The sequence below is a fragment of the Barbatula barbatula genome (assembly GCF_947034865.1).
Source record: "Barbatula barbatula genome assembly, chromosome: 2".
NCBI lineage: Eukaryota > Metazoa > Chordata > Actinopteri > Cypriniformes > Nemacheilidae > Barbatula > Barbatula barbatula.
This window is the reverse complement of record NC_136767.1, coordinates 15,334,485-15,350,780: the sequence shown is the minus strand read 5'-3', so window position 1 is coordinate 15,350,780 and position 16,296 is coordinate 15,334,485. Positions and strand designations below refer to the sequence as shown.

General features: G+C 42.0%; 2 protein-coding genes and 1 long non-coding RNA gene across 5 annotated transcripts; 2 read left to right on the top strand and 1 right to left on the bottom strand.

Annotated features, from left to right (window-relative positions):
- The first annotated feature begins 182 nt into the window (after positions 1-182).
- Positions 183-3,894, top strand: LOC306889289 (uncharacterized protein). The gene is made up of 7 exons (XM_079448078.1): positions 183-269; positions 2,044-2,101; positions 2,359-2,528; positions 2,615-2,808; positions 2,909-2,936; positions 3,039-3,065; positions 3,190-3,894. Exons 1-7 carry the CDS (start codon positions 197-199, stop codon positions 3,336-3,338), a joined length of 699 nt encoding a protein of 232 aa, XP_079304204.1. The 5' UTR covers positions 183-196; the 3' UTR covers positions 3,339-3,894.
- A 1,802-nt stretch (positions 3,895-5,696) lies between these two features.
- Positions 5,697-6,195, top strand: LOC306889321. The gene is made up of 3 exons (XR_013786195.1): positions 5,697-5,829; positions 5,908-5,938; positions 6,070-6,195. It is a non-coding gene; the product is annotated as an uncharacterized lncRNA (long non-coding RNA).
- Positions 6,196-9,270: 3,075 nt separating this feature from the next.
- Positions 9,271-12,557, bottom strand: LOC306889274 (C-type lectin domain family 17, member A-like). Of its 3 annotated transcripts, none has more exons than XR_013786187.1 (7): positions 11,989-12,217; positions 11,476-11,574; positions 11,028-11,123; positions 10,692-10,763; positions 10,439-10,589; positions 10,235-10,347; positions 9,271-10,159 (listed from the first exon to the last, which is right to left on the bottom strand). XR_013786187.1 is itself a non-coding variant. In XM_079448057.1 (7 exons), the coding sequence occupies exons 1-7, from the start codon at positions 12,095-12,097 to the stop codon at positions 10,024-10,026; spliced, it is 780 nt and encodes a 259-aa protein (XP_079304183.1). In that variant the 5' UTR covers positions 12,098-12,557; the 3' UTR covers positions 9,271-10,023. The 3 variants fall into 3 exon arrangements, 2 of the variants coding, with proteins under 2 accessions (XP_079304183.1, XP_079304184.1); XM_079448057.1 differs by having other exon boundaries at positions 10,435-10,589; positions 11,989-12,557; XM_079448058.1 differs by lacking the exon at positions 10,692-10,763 and having other exon boundaries at positions 10,435-10,589.
- Positions 12,558-16,296: the final 3,739 nt, after the last annotated feature.

Here is a 16,296-nt window from a genome sequence, read left to right as displayed (position 1 = left end):
AAAAAATTATTTTCACAAAGATTCTGAAAAAACGAATAGACTACTGTAAAGTGAGAAAACACATTACCAAACAACGGCAAAAACCTCAAGGTTACCGTGGATTACAGAGAGAATGTGTGCAATATATTTTTAGGACATTTAAGAAATAATTGATTGATGTATTCCGAAAGTGAAACAATGTCAAGCATTTGTCAGAATGAAAGTGAAAGTGTTCTCTCTCACTAAGACACAAGACTCACAGCTGCATAACTCAGCCGCAGATAAACACAGTAAGCTTTTCATGTTGTTTTATCTCACTAGACGTTTTAAGATGTATATACATGAATTAACCTAAAATGTGTCAATGTCGTTTTGAGATGTTAAGTGTATACTAATTTGAAATGGTTGGGTGTTGTTGTTGCAATATACGAGAATGTCACACAATGCAATGAATTGGTCGTGTGCATTGTTACATATTCCACATTTTGGCGCATGACTGTAAATTCGATGACGCAACATTCGCTCTTTTAATACGCGCTTAGACGAAGTTGATTATGATTTACCGTTTTAAACGTCAATTCATTGCAAAAGAAAACAACACACGCCCAATGAGCCACTGAAGTATGGTCATGTTCAGGTTCTAAACAACAAGAGGGTGAATAAATGATGACAGAATGCCTGAAATGATGACAGGATGCGTGAACTAATCCTTTAATTTATATTAGAGGAAAAAGTGAATCATTTTTTTTTCTGAAATCTTAGAGTAGGCTAGCTAAGATGGCCGCTTTAAAATGGGGCATAAGGCATTCAGACGCATCTTACACCAAATTGTTAGGTTATTAGAAAGAATTAAAGGGACACATAGCAAATCAAAATGTCCCCATGTTTTAGTAACTCTCAATGCAACTGGATATGGTTTTCTTCTTAAAGAATAATGCAGTCGGAGTTATAATACCACATATAATTTAACTTCCAAGCCGTAGAATGGGAGTATATAAAGTAGGTGTTGACTTTTTGAAGCTCCAAAAAGTGCATCAACACAGCTCCATTGTCTTAACAATGGTCTTCATGAAGCGAATCTTTGTGTTTGTTTAAGATAAATATCCATATTAAGAGCGATTTTAACGTTGATGTCTAGCTTTCTTCGTCTCAGATGCACGTGAACCTGCTTGTTTTTCTGGCAGAGGATGCGGGTGTGTCGCAAGTACAGGTGACGAACGCTGCATTGTATGTTTTGTTCCAATAGGATAGGATATCGCATAATCTGGCGGGAACCTTCGTCACCGTCATTTGCTGGAAAAACAAGCCTCAGGTTCACGCTCATTTGAAAGATGACAGAAGCTTGACATCAACTTTAATAGCGCTGTCAATACAGATATTTCTTTTTAACAAACGCATTGATTCGCTTACAGAAAACCTTGTTAAAAGAGTGTACATGCACAAAAATGTCCCCATGTTTTACTCACTCTCAATGCACCAAATGGTTTTCTTCTGTTTGCTTCTGTCATCTTTCAAGTGTCACTGTATGGGTAAGAGTAGGCCCTTGTGTATAAGTGAAATGGGTGTGTTAGCTTAGTAACCTCTGAACTAAATAAGTTTGTTTGTAAAAAAGTGAAATGTATCACTCTTAAAAATAAATGTGCTTAAAAGGTTGTTCACAGCGATTCAAGAGAAGAATAATTTTTGGTTCCACAAAGAACAATTCAGTCAAAGGTCCTTTAAAGAACAATCTCATTCTTAACTTTTTCTCTTTGGATGTTAAAGGTTCTTTATGGAACCATTTCGACAAAAAGGTTCTTCTATGGCATCATGAAGCGTACATGCACAATTCATCTGTAATGTGAAATTTAATGCAGTTGTTTATAAAGAAATTTCCAGAAACATTTTCAATCAATTTTCATGGGGTAAAAAAAGCCACACACTTTCTTTTTGTCATTTGATATTCAGTTTGAATACTGAAGCCAACTGCGATTTCTGGTACATGCAGACTTAAATAAAAATCTGCTTTTTACCTTATAGTGTGCTCATCATGCTTTATCGTTTTCTCTCTTCTCCATCCTTCAGCAAGAAACCGATCTAGCTCAGCTATCTTGACTCAATTCTCCAACTGCAGTGTGAAAAAGTAAGTAATAAGGAGTGTAGAAACTTCCTGAGGAGTTATGTCCAATGTACACTATCCTTCCATTGCATCCTTTCCTTTCTATATTACGTTCCTGGCAGTATTTCTTAAATGTATATTGCCAAAGATCTCCCTTTTATGGTTTCATAAAAAAGCCTTGAATCGATATAAGAAAGCCCTAAAAAAGTTGTGTGTTACATCATCATTAGGAATTATTCATCATGTCTGTTTTCCAAATATTAAATCTTTTTCTCTTTTAGACCCAGACAAATGGATTCCGTTGAAGAGAATTTCAAGCAAAAATTAAGGCAAACAAGGTTCCTGAGGCAAAGAAGCACCAATAAATGTGATGCTGTAATTGATTTTTGCCCCATTGTCTCTCGTGCTGGAACAGACATTAGTGCTGCACTAGATCGACTTGGCAGTCAAGGTCACTTACATTGTAAAAGTATATTAGAGAATATCTTGTTCACACAGTTACATGATAAAGTCTGCACTTTTCTGTTTTTTATTTAGATTACAAATCAGTCATCCTGGTGGTGCTCCATCCCACGTTTGACTATGAGATAGTTGTACCAGACAGCAATACAGCTTTAAAAAGGGATAACACACTTGCAGTGGACTGTCTGTTCAATGAAGATGATGGATTACTGCAATGTCAAAAGAATGAAGAGGCATATGATACAATTGCAAAATACTTCAAATTAAAAGTAAGCTTACTGATCTCTATAGAAATGAACACAGTCCAATTTTTATTGCATTTTGGTCAGTGCAGTTATATTCACACATTTTCTTCCCTCATATTTACAGAATCTTACCTCATATGCATATTATAAAGGTACATTTCTCAAGATTTAATTTCTCAAGTTTATTGTTCTTTGGGATGCATCATTTTACTCTTACAATTAAATAATAATAATTTTCATATTTATACTTACAGATCTTCCCAGTCCTTATCCATCCTCAGGTAATGATGGAACAAATAGAGGTTGAAACCTTGAAACAGTGCTTAAAAGCTGCCTGAGAAACTTAAAAATAGTTAAAAGACAGAAAATATAATTCATAAAAGCTTTCTTTATATCTTTCTGCAGATGTAGAAGAAAGCCCCTTAGTCCATTCTACCGAAGGCGCTCTGTCCTGCAAGTGCTGGACATACTGGAAATGTTGGGTTCCCATCATTGTGGTTTTGCTTCTGTTTGCTTTGATGCTGATCTTGCTAAAGACATTTAACATTATTTAAATGTTTCATTCATATTATATAAAAAAATTACTTAGCTACACTGGTCATATAAGCAGTTAACACCGCACGCACGCACACACGCACGCACGCACGCACGCACGCACGCACGCACGCACGCACGCACGCACGCACGCACGCACGCACACACACACACACACACACACACACACACACACACACACACACAATTTCAGGTGACCAACTAAGTTTAGGTTACACAGGTTACACAGCCATATTACTGTCATTCTGCATGCAGACATATGAAGACCTGTCCTATTGAAAAGCTTACCTGTGACCTGGGATATTTTAAAAATAACCAATGAGAAAAGTATAGCAAGGTCATAACTAACAAGTTCATCTATGTTATTAATAATCAGAAACAGTGTTGAAGTATAGATTGCTAAGGCTAAATTTACACTGTTACCAACAATCTCATTCCTTCTAGATTATAGTGTGAATTTGTTAAAGTGTAAGCTGAACAACCAAAGAACTCCGTGTTGAGTATGACTTCTGCCATGAAAAGCAATTCTTCATTAAAATTTTCTTCAGTTCACCTAAACTCCGACTTCTGTTCTTTCATCCTTTTACTTTTCTGCAGGCCTAACTGTAATATGCTTGCAGGTGAACTCAGTGTTGTTTCTCATGTTATAAAACTTTAAATAGTCTAGCTATAATATATATATATAATAGAACAGACTGACTGTCTGCAGGGTTTAAATCGATCTGAACTCCTTTGGCAAAGAAGCGCAGATGGATGAGATCTTAGTTCTGTGCAGCCACCGTAGAGCTGTCAGGATCTCAGGGGGAGAGATCTCAGGGGAGAACCCAAATGCAGGCAGACACGGGGATGAAGGGGTTAAACAGGCTTTAATAATAAGACAAACACAAACACTTACAGAGGCTAATTAACAAGGGACAGGTGTGGGAATGAAACATTCAGGGGACGCTAACAAGGAAACGAGAGGGGAAGGCCCAGAGACGAGACCGGAGAGAACACATTATGTCACAACTGACAATAATATGTTTCTCTCCACACAAAACACGTGGACCTGTCATGATCCTGCCACTAGACTAGGAAATCAAGACATGAGAAGGTAGGATCATGACAAGAGCTTCGAACAGAAAGGGGGAGTGTGCAGTTGGTTGCCTGCACATTGGACAGTCATTAGCCTATTTTCTGGGTATTACATCATGAAGAGGGGAGGGGAGCTTAATGTGCAAATGAATTCAAATATATTAATATTAATATATACTTTTTTTATAAATACAGCAACACTGTGTAAAAGTGTTAAGTATAATTTTTTATTTCAGTGTGACTTTAAGGAATCAATAGCTTTAGTGCCAGCATTCTGAAAGAGAAACCATGTTAAGCTTTTCTCTAAATGAAAGTTTGCTCCTGATTTCCTCAAATCACTCACGATAAGATAAAAACTATTTTTTCCTTGCTAATTTCATTCAGTAGCATTATTTCGAAATATAGCCTTCCACAGGAAAACTTTACATTATAATTTGTGATTGTTTACAGGTGGGGTTTTCAAATGTATTTTCATGGATTACTTCATTGATGTCGCTGGGTTGCGTTTCCCAGAAGCAATGTTAGCTAGCTAGTTCTGTCGTTGACAGCATAGTTTAACAATTTTGCCTTTATTTAAACCATAGTTCAAACGAACATTCACAAACAGCATTGCAAAGGTGTGTAGTTGGATCTATAGCTTCAAAAGAAAAACTTCATTTTACAGAAAATTTCTATTATTTTTTATAATAATATTTTTTTATAGATTTTCAATGAAAAATGTCAACCCACCCTGAATTTGACATTGTTTTTACAGATTTTTTGGTGTATTTTTGAAATTTTTATCTTTTTTTACAGTTTTTTTAATACGGTCAAAAACTGTAAAATTACAGAAAATAAACAACAATTTGGAAGAAAAATGGGTAGAACAATTTAAAATACAAAAATATAACCGTATTAAATAGTGTTTTCAAGAGTGTGCATTTGTTTTGTCATTATAAGGATTGAGTAAATCATATTTTTACCATTATTCTTTTCAACTCCCAGAACATGAGTTCTGCTAAAGAGAATTTCGTGTACAATCTTCATGAGAAAAGTCCAGATCTGAAGCAAACAAGCATTGAGGATTGTGATGTCATCATGTTTTTCTGCCCCATTGTTTCTCGTGCTGGAACAGACATTAATGCTGCACTAAAGCAAATTAACTTTCTTCAAGGTAACTTACTAAAAGAAAATAGATTACTAAATAGGAAAACTACATGATTGACATGTTTTTCTTAAAAGTAATTTTTTTACTTCCTTCTAGTGGTGCTCCATCACACGTTTGACCCTGAGAAAGCTGTACCAGACAGCAATAGAGTTGTAAACAGGGATCAACTACTTGCAGTAGATTGTCTGTTCTATGAGGATTCGGGGTTACTACAATGTCAGAGAAATAAAGATGCAGTTGACAAAACTGCAAAATACCTGAAATCACAGGTAGACTTTCTAGAGTTACCACAGTTTATTGTACTGTGTCATCACGAGTGAAGATTCACATATGTTTTTCCCTTCCAGAATCTAACTTCATATGCCTATTTTAAAAAAGGTACGTTTATCAAGCTTTTCATTTTGTTCTATCTATTGTTTTTATTCAATAGTATAATACTCTTACTCATTAAACAACGTGAAAGGACTTTAGAAATGATAATTTCCTGAAAGGAACATATTTTTTTGCAGATCTTGTACATCCAAATCAAACCTCAGATCAAGATATACATCCACGTCAAACCTCGGATCAAGATATGCATTCACGTCAAACCTCGGATCAAGATATACATCCACGTCAAACCTCAGATCAAGATATACATCCACGTCAAACCTCGGATCAAGATATACATTCACGTCAAACCTCGGATCAAGATATACATTCACGTCAAACCTCGGATCAAGATGGTGAAAACAGGACCCTAATGCCTGCCATAATCGGACCCAGCAGACAGAGGGATCGTTGTGGCAGCAGTTGAGGCTGTTGGATTCCCCTCCAGGGTTAGAGGCTGCCGGACTCCCTTCCAGGGCCAAGAACGCCGGACTCCCTTCCTGAGTCAGGGCCGCCGGACTCCCTTCCAGGGTTGAGACTGCCGGATTCCTGCTCCGGGCCGAGGCCGCCGGACTGCCTTCCAGGGTTGAGACTGCCGGTCTTCCCTCCAGGGTTGAAGCCGCCGGAATCCTGTGGCCGCCAAAGATCTCCAGCCGGGCATTCCAGGTTGGTGCAGCTGGGTATTCCAGGTCTGTGCAGCCGGGCATTCCAGGTCGGTGCAGCCGGGCATTCCCGCCTGGTGGAGCTGGGCATTCCTGCCCGGCGGAGCCAGGCATTTTAGCCCGGTGCATGCGGCCGTTCCAGCCCGGTGCATGCGGCCATTCCAGCCCAGTGCATCCTCTGTGTCTGCCGGCTATCCTGTCCGTGTCTGCCGTCTATAGTGTCCGTGTCAGCCCTTGTTTGGACTTCCTTTGGACTCTTGTTTTCCCTTGGACTCTTGTGCTTGCTCGTTTTGATTTATTGTTTTATCTTGTTGATTTTATTGTCATTGTCTGTCTTGTCTTGTTTGTGCCTTTAGGAGCATCAGGTTGCTGCTCCTTTAGGAAGGGCTTCTGTCATGATTCTGCCGCATCATGTCATGTTGCTCTTGGTTTAGTGGCAGGATCATGACAGAATCTTCTCCTTAAGGAGCAGCAACCTGATGCTCCTCAAGGCACAAACAAGACAAGACAGACTGTGACAGTGGCAAAATGATAATACAATAAATCAGAACGGGCCAGCACAAGAGTCCAAGGGAAGGGGCACACAAGAGTCCAAAGGGAAGTCCAAACATGGGCAGACACGGACTGGGTAGCTCCGGCAGACACGAAAACACTAGCCGGCAGACATGAACAGGATGGCCGGCAGATACGAACACGATAGCCGGCAGACATGAACAGGAGAGCCAGCAGACACGAACAGGATGCACCGGGCTGGAATGGCCGCATACACCGGGCTGGAATGGCCGCATGCACCGGGCTGGAATGCCCGGCTCCGCCAAGCAGGAAAGCCCGGCTCCACCAGGCGGGAATGCCTGGTTCCGCCGGGCGGGAGTGCCCAGCTCCACCGGGCGGAAATGCCCGGCTGCACCGACCTGGATGCCCGGTTGCACCGACCTGGAATGCCCGGCTGGGGATCTTTGGTGGCCACAGGATTCCGGCGGCTTCGACCCTGGAGGGAAGACCGGCGGTCTCAACCCTGTAAGGCAGTCCGGCGGTCTCGGCTCTGAGCAGGAATCCGGCAGTCTCAACCCTGGAAGGGAGTCCGGCGGCCCCGACTCAGGAGGGAGTCCGGCGTTCTCGACCCTGGAAGGGAGTCCGGCAACCTCTAACCCTGGAGGGGAATCCAACAGCCTCAACTGCTGCCACAACGATCCCTCTGTCTGCTGGGTCCGATTATGGCTGGTTCATTCTGGTTTGTGTGGTGAGTTCCTGTGTTGTGTTAGTTTAGTTATTTGTAGTTTATGTCAAGAGTTTATTCAAGTCTTGTTTATGTGTAGCTAGTTTTAGTCCTGTTCTGTCTTGTCATAATATTCCCATGTTTTGTTATGTTACCCCCACGTGGGTCTTTGTTTTATTATTTATTAAATATATGTAAACCCCTAACCCGCTGTCTGCACCTGGGTCCTGTCCTTGTCTCACCACTCGAGAACCATGACAGAATGAACCAGCCTCAATCGGACCCAGCAGACAGAGGGATCGTTGTGGCAGCAGTTGAGGCTGCCGGATTCCCCTCCAGGGTTAGAGGTTGCCGGACTCCCTTCCAGGGTCGAGAACGCCGGACTCCTGTGGCCACCAAAGATCCCCAGCCGGGCATTCCAGGTCGGTGCAGCTGGGCATTCCAGGTCGGTGCAACCGGGCATCCAGGTCGGTGCAGCCGGGCATTCCCGCCTGGTGGAGCCGGGCTTTCCTGCTTGGCGGAGCCGGGCATTCCAGCCCGTTGCATGCTGCCATTCCAGCCCGGTGTATGCGGCCATTCCAGCCCAGTGCATCCTGTTCGTGTCTGCCGGCTCTCCTGTTCATGTCTGCCGGCTATCGTGTTCGTATCTGCCGGCCATCCTGTTCATGTCTGCCGGCTAGTGTTTTCGTGTCTGCCGGAGCTACCCAGTCCGTGTCTGCCCATGTTTGGACTTCCCTTTGGACTCTTGTGTGCCCCTTGCCTTGGACTCTTGTGCTTCCCTGTTTTATTTTATTATCATATTGCTCTGTTTTGTTAGTGTCACAGTCTGTCTTGTCTTGTTTGTGCCTTGAGGAGCATCAGGTTGCTGCTCCTTGAGGAGAGGCTTCTGTCATGATTCTGCTGCATCATGTCATGTTTCTCTTAGTGTAGTGGCAGGATCATGACAGAACCTCATGTTTTGTGTGGAGAGAGGCAATTATTGTTCTTATGGCCTTCCATGCTCTCTCTCCTGTCTCGTCTTTGTTCCCATCCTCTCGTTACCCTTGTTATTGATTAATGCCCTTCACCTGTTTCCCTCTTGATTTTCTCCCTTATTTAGGGCCCTTGTGTCTTCTGTCTTGTGCTGGTTCATTGTGGTTTGTGTGGTGAGTTCCTGTGTTGTGTTAGTTTAGTTATTTGTAGTTTATGTCAAGAGTTTATTCAAGTCTTGTTTATGTGTAGTTAGTTTTAGTCCTGTTCTGTCTTGTCATAATATTCCCATGTTTTGTTATGTTACCCCCACGTGGGTCTTTGTTTTATTATTTATTAAATATATGTTAACCCCTTACCCGCTGTCTGCACCTGGGTCCTCTCTCCGTGTCTCACCACTCGAGAATCATGACATTTGGTATGTATCAACACTCTTAAAATTAAAGGTGCTTAAAAGTTTCAGGTGTAAAAGTAAAACAGGTTCGTGTGAAGTATGTAGGTCAAAGGTTTTTATTACCTCACCTTTTTTGGTAAAACAAAAAGGTTTAATCTATAAGCATTAGTAAATGCATTTGTTTAATTCAATTAAGTTATATAGCGCTTTTCACAATGAGTTGTTTCAAAGCCACTTTACAGTAGAAAATAAGAAAAACAGAAAAGGTAAAACACAGCACATCATGTTTGTAGAACAAGCAGGATCATTCTAGCAAATAATATCTAATAAATGCAGTCTCCCGGTGAGTAAGCCAACAAGACAATGTGGTGAGGAACCCAAACTCCAATAATAAATTAATGCAGAAAAAAGAAATCAGTCTCAGGAGGGAGTGCCAGGTCCCCTCTGACGTAAAGCTGCACTCAGTGACTTTGAATAAAAGTTACTGTGTAAATGTTTATGAAAAATAGGGAGAGCTTATTAGTTGTGATTTAGGAAATTTCATTTGTAGAAACTCTTAAGGTCTAATTTTGTCTCATTTTGTGATCGATATCAGCAAGTTATAAGTGCAGTTATAACTTCAAGTAGCCCGACTTTGAAAAAATATATATTTTTGTTTATTTGAAAAAACAACGAGGAATTTTTGACCGATCACGGAGTGACCAAGGAAAGGGATTGCAGGAGGCCTAGAAAATAGACAGGAGACCCAGAATAGCAAGCGGCGCCGCTAAGATTAAAAAAGACTGACGATCTCCTCTTTATTATACTTAGAATTTTGATAGCATGACACTCTAAAGTTCCACATGCCAAGTAGTTAGTTTTCATTGGCTGGTGCTTTGCAGATAAAGCGAAAAGCATTTGAGCACATCCCATCATTCAGTTTCCCAGATTCAGATAGCTCCGCACAGTCCTCTCCAGCCAAATTATTTGGTTCACCTGGTTCCCACTGTCTGCAAATGCACATAAACATATGTATTCAATAAAATATAAATACACATTTTTCTTGATTTAAGGTTTTCACAAACCTGCTGTCCATGATATAGGGTGAGCCATCAATCCACCTCCACTGACCAGTCGCATGATCTGTCAGGCCAATCCAGTGGGATTGCAATTTATTGACGTGACTTACAATAAAATTCTGTATAAAAAACAGACATGACCGATAAAATTTCCTTTAATGTGCAATGGGTGTGTGTATGTGTGTGTTGGTTCATTAATCACAAACCCACTCGCTGGACCCCTGCCCCAGAATAAGCAGCAGGGCCTCATGTGCACCACAGAAAGCCCTTGACTTCTGCCAGTCCAGCGCTGTACTGGAAAATAAATAACAGCTGGAAAGATAAAGTTGCCATCCAGCTTTACAGCTCAAAACAGGTTTCCCTAAGAGAAATAAGCATAGGAAATATGTTGTTACACATTTTGCATGCAAGACAATTTTTTTTCAAATTTGAGATTCATCAGAGGAACAATGGAATTGCTTACGCAGAGTCAAATTTGTTATTTTGCTTTCCAGATTAGCCTCCATTTTACCAAACATCTCCATTAATCTATCATCTGTACATAAGAAGGACAGTGTTCAGTAGACAGTATAGAAAAAACTAAACTCTGACTATCTGTATATAGTCTTAACATTTAACAAGGGAAACATTTTACACTTTGATTCTTAAAATATCATGGTGTAAATTGGCATTTCATCACTGTTAATGCAATAAACTACCGAACTTTTTTTAAATGGATGTCTTATCTTTCACTTACACATAACAAAGAAGTAACAGTAACTTTCACCCATAACAGACCTAACAAAAATAAGAATCTCACTTTTATCTTGTTGGTCGGAAGTTAGCAGAGTGACAGATGCTGTCAGATTGGCCACTACATTCTCTACTTCAGTCAGTTTACTGATTTGCTGTTTAACTGTGAGACACAAACATGTCACGGTTTGGTTAGGGGAAGAACCCAATTGCAGGCAGAATCATGACACAAACATATCAAAATGTTAAAACATTGTGTAATATGCAGATATTATGTATACATAAACTCCTTTGATTTTGGTTTTGATATAGTGTTCACATCAAGACCAGATTAAGCAATAGTCTTGTTTACCATAGTTGCGTCAAAAATGAGAGAGAATTTTAAGGAGAAAAAGTATGTGATAGACAATGACTAAGGGCAAATCCTGGACAAGTAGTATCAAGGCATGAATTTCTAATAAACTAAGGTTTGGCCAGTTTAAGATCAAGAACACTTTTACAATTTAAATACTTACAGGACACAGAGACTGTGGCTAATAAAATCACAAAGAGGATGCCACACGTCAGAGGAATCCAACACCGTTTACACCATAAGCAACCTACAGACAGTGATGCTTTATGAAAAAAAAAAATACATTATTGGTAACAATTAATAACAATATTGTTACCATTTTTGTTAATCAAACAGTTTTGTCCTCCTCTTTGCCATCATATTCTATGTAATATCTATTATACCATATACTATCAAAAAGAGAGAGAGAAGAATCAAATATTATTAGCATCAGATTATTATTATCGGTCCTAATAATACATAAAATAAAAAATAAGTATATAAAACAAAAGGTATTCGTGTGATCGCAACACACTTATGGTTATTACTGTACTTTTATAATTAGGTCTCTTAAATTTCAGATTTAATTAAAATTGTAAATCTCACTAGTCGGATTGCAAACAAAACAGCTGTAAAAGAATTACACCAAGTATCTGATGGCCAAACCAGATGTAATAAAGGTTAATATAAACTGTACCTGTCTGTGATGTCTGTGAAGGTATCCTCCTCATGTTTTCATTCAGCATGCAGTACACATTGTTCTGTGAGCCGCTACTGGAGTCTGGAATGTGTTTAAACTCTGCCATCTGTAAAATGATGAGAATGAAAGACCAAATGTTACAGAAGAGAGCTTTCTCTCAACCTCAACAACTAAAGAGGAAATCATAAAGGAAGTGATGACCAGCCAAGGAATTTGATTGAAAACAAAAGCTAAAGAGATAAAGTGATTATTTTTGGTTTCCTACATTCAAGCCAACCAATTCACATCAATTGCATTTAAATAGCACACACTGTTGCAATATCTTGTAATATGTACGCCAAAATTACGTTTTACGTCCATACGCCTATTTTTGCATATGATATTGCAATTTTAGCGTGCGTGCATATTAAATGGCAATTTGTCTTATTAACCAGTCCCCAAACCCTAAACCTATGTTAGTGTGCATGCTTATTATAGCCTGTAAACCAAACATTAATCTAACGTCATTATCATTATTATTTTAGTGTTTCCTCTTCATGTACGTCTCCAAATGGCTGATCTCAACCGAGGTGCACGCAAACACTGGCATATCATATGCACATAAAAACATCCGTTATTATGAGGGGAAACTGGAAAATAACAGACTTGTCTGAAGGAGAAGGACATTTGATTATTAAGCATTTCTGGAAAACAGGAACTAACTCAAGCAATTTGTCATGAAATAACACATTCAGCACAATTCAAATTCAATTTCTTCACTACGAAGCAGAAAACCATAGACTATTTTACAAAGGCCAAGGCGCTGCAAAAACAACAACAGGAAAGACAACTGATTTAATCTTTTCACTTAAGGCATCAAATAGGATCAGTATTTCTCCTGTCAGGGAGGTCATGTTGATGTCCTGTCCAAAGGTTCTACTCGCTAGAGCCACATACTTTTAAAGCACATTATGTTCATGTCACAGACAACCAAACAATGATCAGACATGCAAGGAAAATCTGATTTTGTTAGCAGTGTTAACACAGCCTTATCTTTTCCCCACTTTTAACAGATCACAGTTAACAATGCATTGTTATGGTAATGATTTATTTTGATTATAATAAATAAAACTGTAGTTGTGCAAGGGAGCATGGTGCCAATAAGGTTCAGAAATTACCGATAATTTTGCTCTAAAACATTTAGTTATTTATTGGGACAAAACGTTTTTCAACCCAATTGTCTTAGAAATCACATAATGTATTAAATGAATACCACAAAAATTTGTTAAAATTTAAACATCAATTTTAAGAGTTTTGTTGATTTCTAAGCTAATCAGTTATCTATTAAATAATATCAACAATAAAATAATGTAGAAATACATTAGTTCCTCACTGGATATGTATTAATTATTCATCAGTATATTTTATAGATCAGTAACCAGTAAACAAAATACAATTTTAATCAAAATCTTTTTTTAACAACAGAGGGAATTTAGAACTACAGCACTGGTGGTTCTACACGGAGGCCTAGTGTAGAAAACTGGCCGGGTTGAGAAGAGACGTGACCGCGGGCTTGACCCTGGATACATGGAAAACAGGGTGAACTCGACTAAGAGTAGGGGGAAGCCTGAGCCTTACCGCCACCGGATTGACGACCTTGGAAATACGGAATGGTCCAATAAACCTGGGAGCCAGCTTACGAGAAGGCCCCCGGAGAGGAAGGTCCTTGGTGGACAACCATACCCGTTGACCACATACATAGGCGGGAGGAGAAGTCCCGTGACGGTCGGCCGCTGCTTTGGTTCTCTGGGAAGTCCGGGCCAAGACCTCTCTGGCCCTCGTCCAGGTGCGACGGCAACGCCGGACGAACGCCAGAGCAGAGGGAACCGCAGCGTCGAGTTCCTGGGTGGGAAACAGAGGTGGTTGAAAACCAAGAGAGCATTCAAACGGAGACATACCTGAGGACGAGGTGGGGAGGGAATTGTGGGCATACTCTATCCACGAGAGCTGTTGGCTCCAAGAGCTGGGGTTGTTGGATGTCAGACAGCGGAGTCTCCGACCGAGATCCTGATTGGCTCGCTCGCATTGTCCATTGGTCTGAGGATGAAAGCCCGAAGACAGACTCGTTGAGGCCCCGATCTGTCTACAGAATTCTCTCCAAAACCGGGAAGTAAACTGAGGACCCCTATCGGACACAACGTCGACCGGAAGACCATGAAGCCGGAAGACATGGTCCACCAGCAGTTGAGACATCTCCCGGGCGGAGGGGAGCTTAGGGAGGGGAATGAAATGAACCGCTTTGGAGAAACGATCCACCACCGTGAGAACCACAGTGTTCCCCTTGGAGGGGGGAAGGCCGGTAACAAAGTCCAGGGCAATGTGCGACCAAGGACGGGAGGGGATGGGGAGGGGACGAAGAAGACCAGCGGGAGGACGATGTGATGTCTTGCACTGAGCACAGACTGGGCAAGCCAACACGAACTGTCTGACATCCACGGAGACCGAAGGCCACCAAAACCGCTGACTTACAGACGCCAGAGTTCCCCGGACTCCTGGATGGCCGACCAGCCTGGAGGAATGACACCACTGGAGAACATCCGGGCGTAACAAGGTCGGGACAAAAAGCCTGCCCGCTGGGCACCTCTCCGGCACTTGCACCCCCCGAGCGGCCTCAGTTACCCGTCGCTCTATGTCCCAGGCGAGGGCCCCGACAACCATTCCCCTGGGGAGAATGCCATCGACCGAGGAACCTCCCCCAGGAGTCTCGAACAGGCGAGAGAGCGCATCGGGCTTGACATTCTTAGAACCGGGCCGGTACGAAAGGGTGAAGCTAAACCTGCCAAAGAAGAGTGCCCAACGAGCCTGGCGCGAATTCACCCTCTTGGCTGAACGGACGTATTCCAGATTCTTATGATCCGTCCAGACCAAGAAGGGTTGGGTCGACCCCTCCAGCCAGTGACGCCACTCCCCCAAAGCTAGGTGAACCGCCAGCAGCTCCCTGTTGCCGATATCATAATTTCGTTCTGCAGGGCTGAGGCGGTGAGAGAAAAAGGCACAGGGATGCACTTTCTCATCATGACTGGCACGTTGGGACAAGACTGCGCCGACGCCGACATCAGACGCGTCGACCTCAACAATGAACTGCCGCTCGGGATCTGGAAAACAGAGCACAGGTGCAGAGATAAATCGAGACTTAAGGTTATCAAAGGCTGCCTGTGCGTGGACATTCCAAACGAACGGAACCTTAGAGGAGGTCAATGCTGTGAGCGGTGCGGCCACCTGACCGAACCCCCGGATGAATCGCCTGTAAAAGTTGGCGAACCCCAGGAACCGCTGTAATGCTTTACGGGAGTCGGGAACCGGCCACTCCGCGACAGCCTTGACCTTCGCGCAGTCAGGCTCGATGCCCCGGGGAGAGATGACATGGCCAAGGAACTAAATAGTATCGGAGTGGAAGTCGCACTTCTCCGCCTTGACAAAAAGTTGATTCTCTAGAAGCCGCTGGAGAACCTCTCTAACATGTTGGGTGTGTTCCTGGAGAGAAGGAGAAAATATTAGGATATCATCCAAGTACACAAAAACAAAGCGATTTATCATGTCCCCCAACACATCATTAATGAGGCCCTGGAAGACGGCTGGAGCATTGGTAAGACCAAACGGAAGTACCAAATACTCGTAATGTCCCGATGGTGTATTAAATGCGAACCAAATGATAGGCGTTGCGTAGGTCTAGTTTAGTAAAGACCCGAGCTCCCTGTAAAAGTTCGAAGGCTGAAGACATGAGCGGTAAGGGGTACTTGTTCTTTACCGTAATCTCGTTCAAACCTCGATAATCAATGCAAGGACGCAGGGAACCGTCCTTCTTCTGCACGAAGAAGAAACCCGCACCGGCCGGCGAGGAGGAGCGGCGAATGAGCCCAGAATTCAACGACTCACGAATATACTTGTCCATGGCCTCTCTTTCAGGACCAGACAGGGAATAAAGGCGACCCTTAGGCGGAGAAGTGCCTGGGAGAAGATCGATGGCGCAGTCGTAGGAACGATGCGGAGGAAGGGAGGTAGCCCGAGCCTTGCTAAAAACAGATCGCAGGCCGTGGTATTCCTCCGGGACTCCAGTCAAATCTGCAGCGCTAACCTGAAACACAGGAGACACAGACACAGGAGAAGGGGCAGGACCAAGACAAGACACATGACAGAAAGAGCTCCACGCTAATACTGAAGAATTTCCCCAATCAATGTGAGGATTATGCTGTGACAACCAGGGATGCCCTAATATGATGGGAGTATTGGGGGAATCGAGGATGTACAGCTTAATTCTCTCACAAT

Coding starts and splice junctions, on each gene's coding strand:
- LOC306889289 (XM_079448078.1), top strand. CDS start 197: ATGAAAGTGAAAGTGTTCTCTCTCACTAAGACACAAGACTCACAGCTG. Junction 2,102..2,358: donor TCCAACTGCAGTGTGAAAAA/GTAAGTAATAAG, acceptor TTTCTCTTTTAG/ACCCAGACAAATGGATTCCG. Junction 3,066..3,189: donor CAGTCCTTATCCATCCTCAG/GTAATGATGGAA, acceptor ATCTTTCTGCAG/ATGTAGAAGAAAGCCCCTTA.
- LOC306889274 (XM_079448057.1), bottom strand. CDS start 12,097: ATGGCAGAGTTTAAACACATTCCAGACTCCAGTAGCGGCTCACAGAAC. Junction 11,124..11,475: donor AGCCACAGTCTCTGTGTCCT/GTAAGTATTTAA, acceptor TGTGTCTCACAG/TTAAACAGCAAATCAGTAAA. Junction 10,764..11,027: donor TTCCGACCAACAAGATAAAA/GTGAGATTCTTA, acceptor TCTTATGTACAG/ATGATAGATTAATGGAGATG.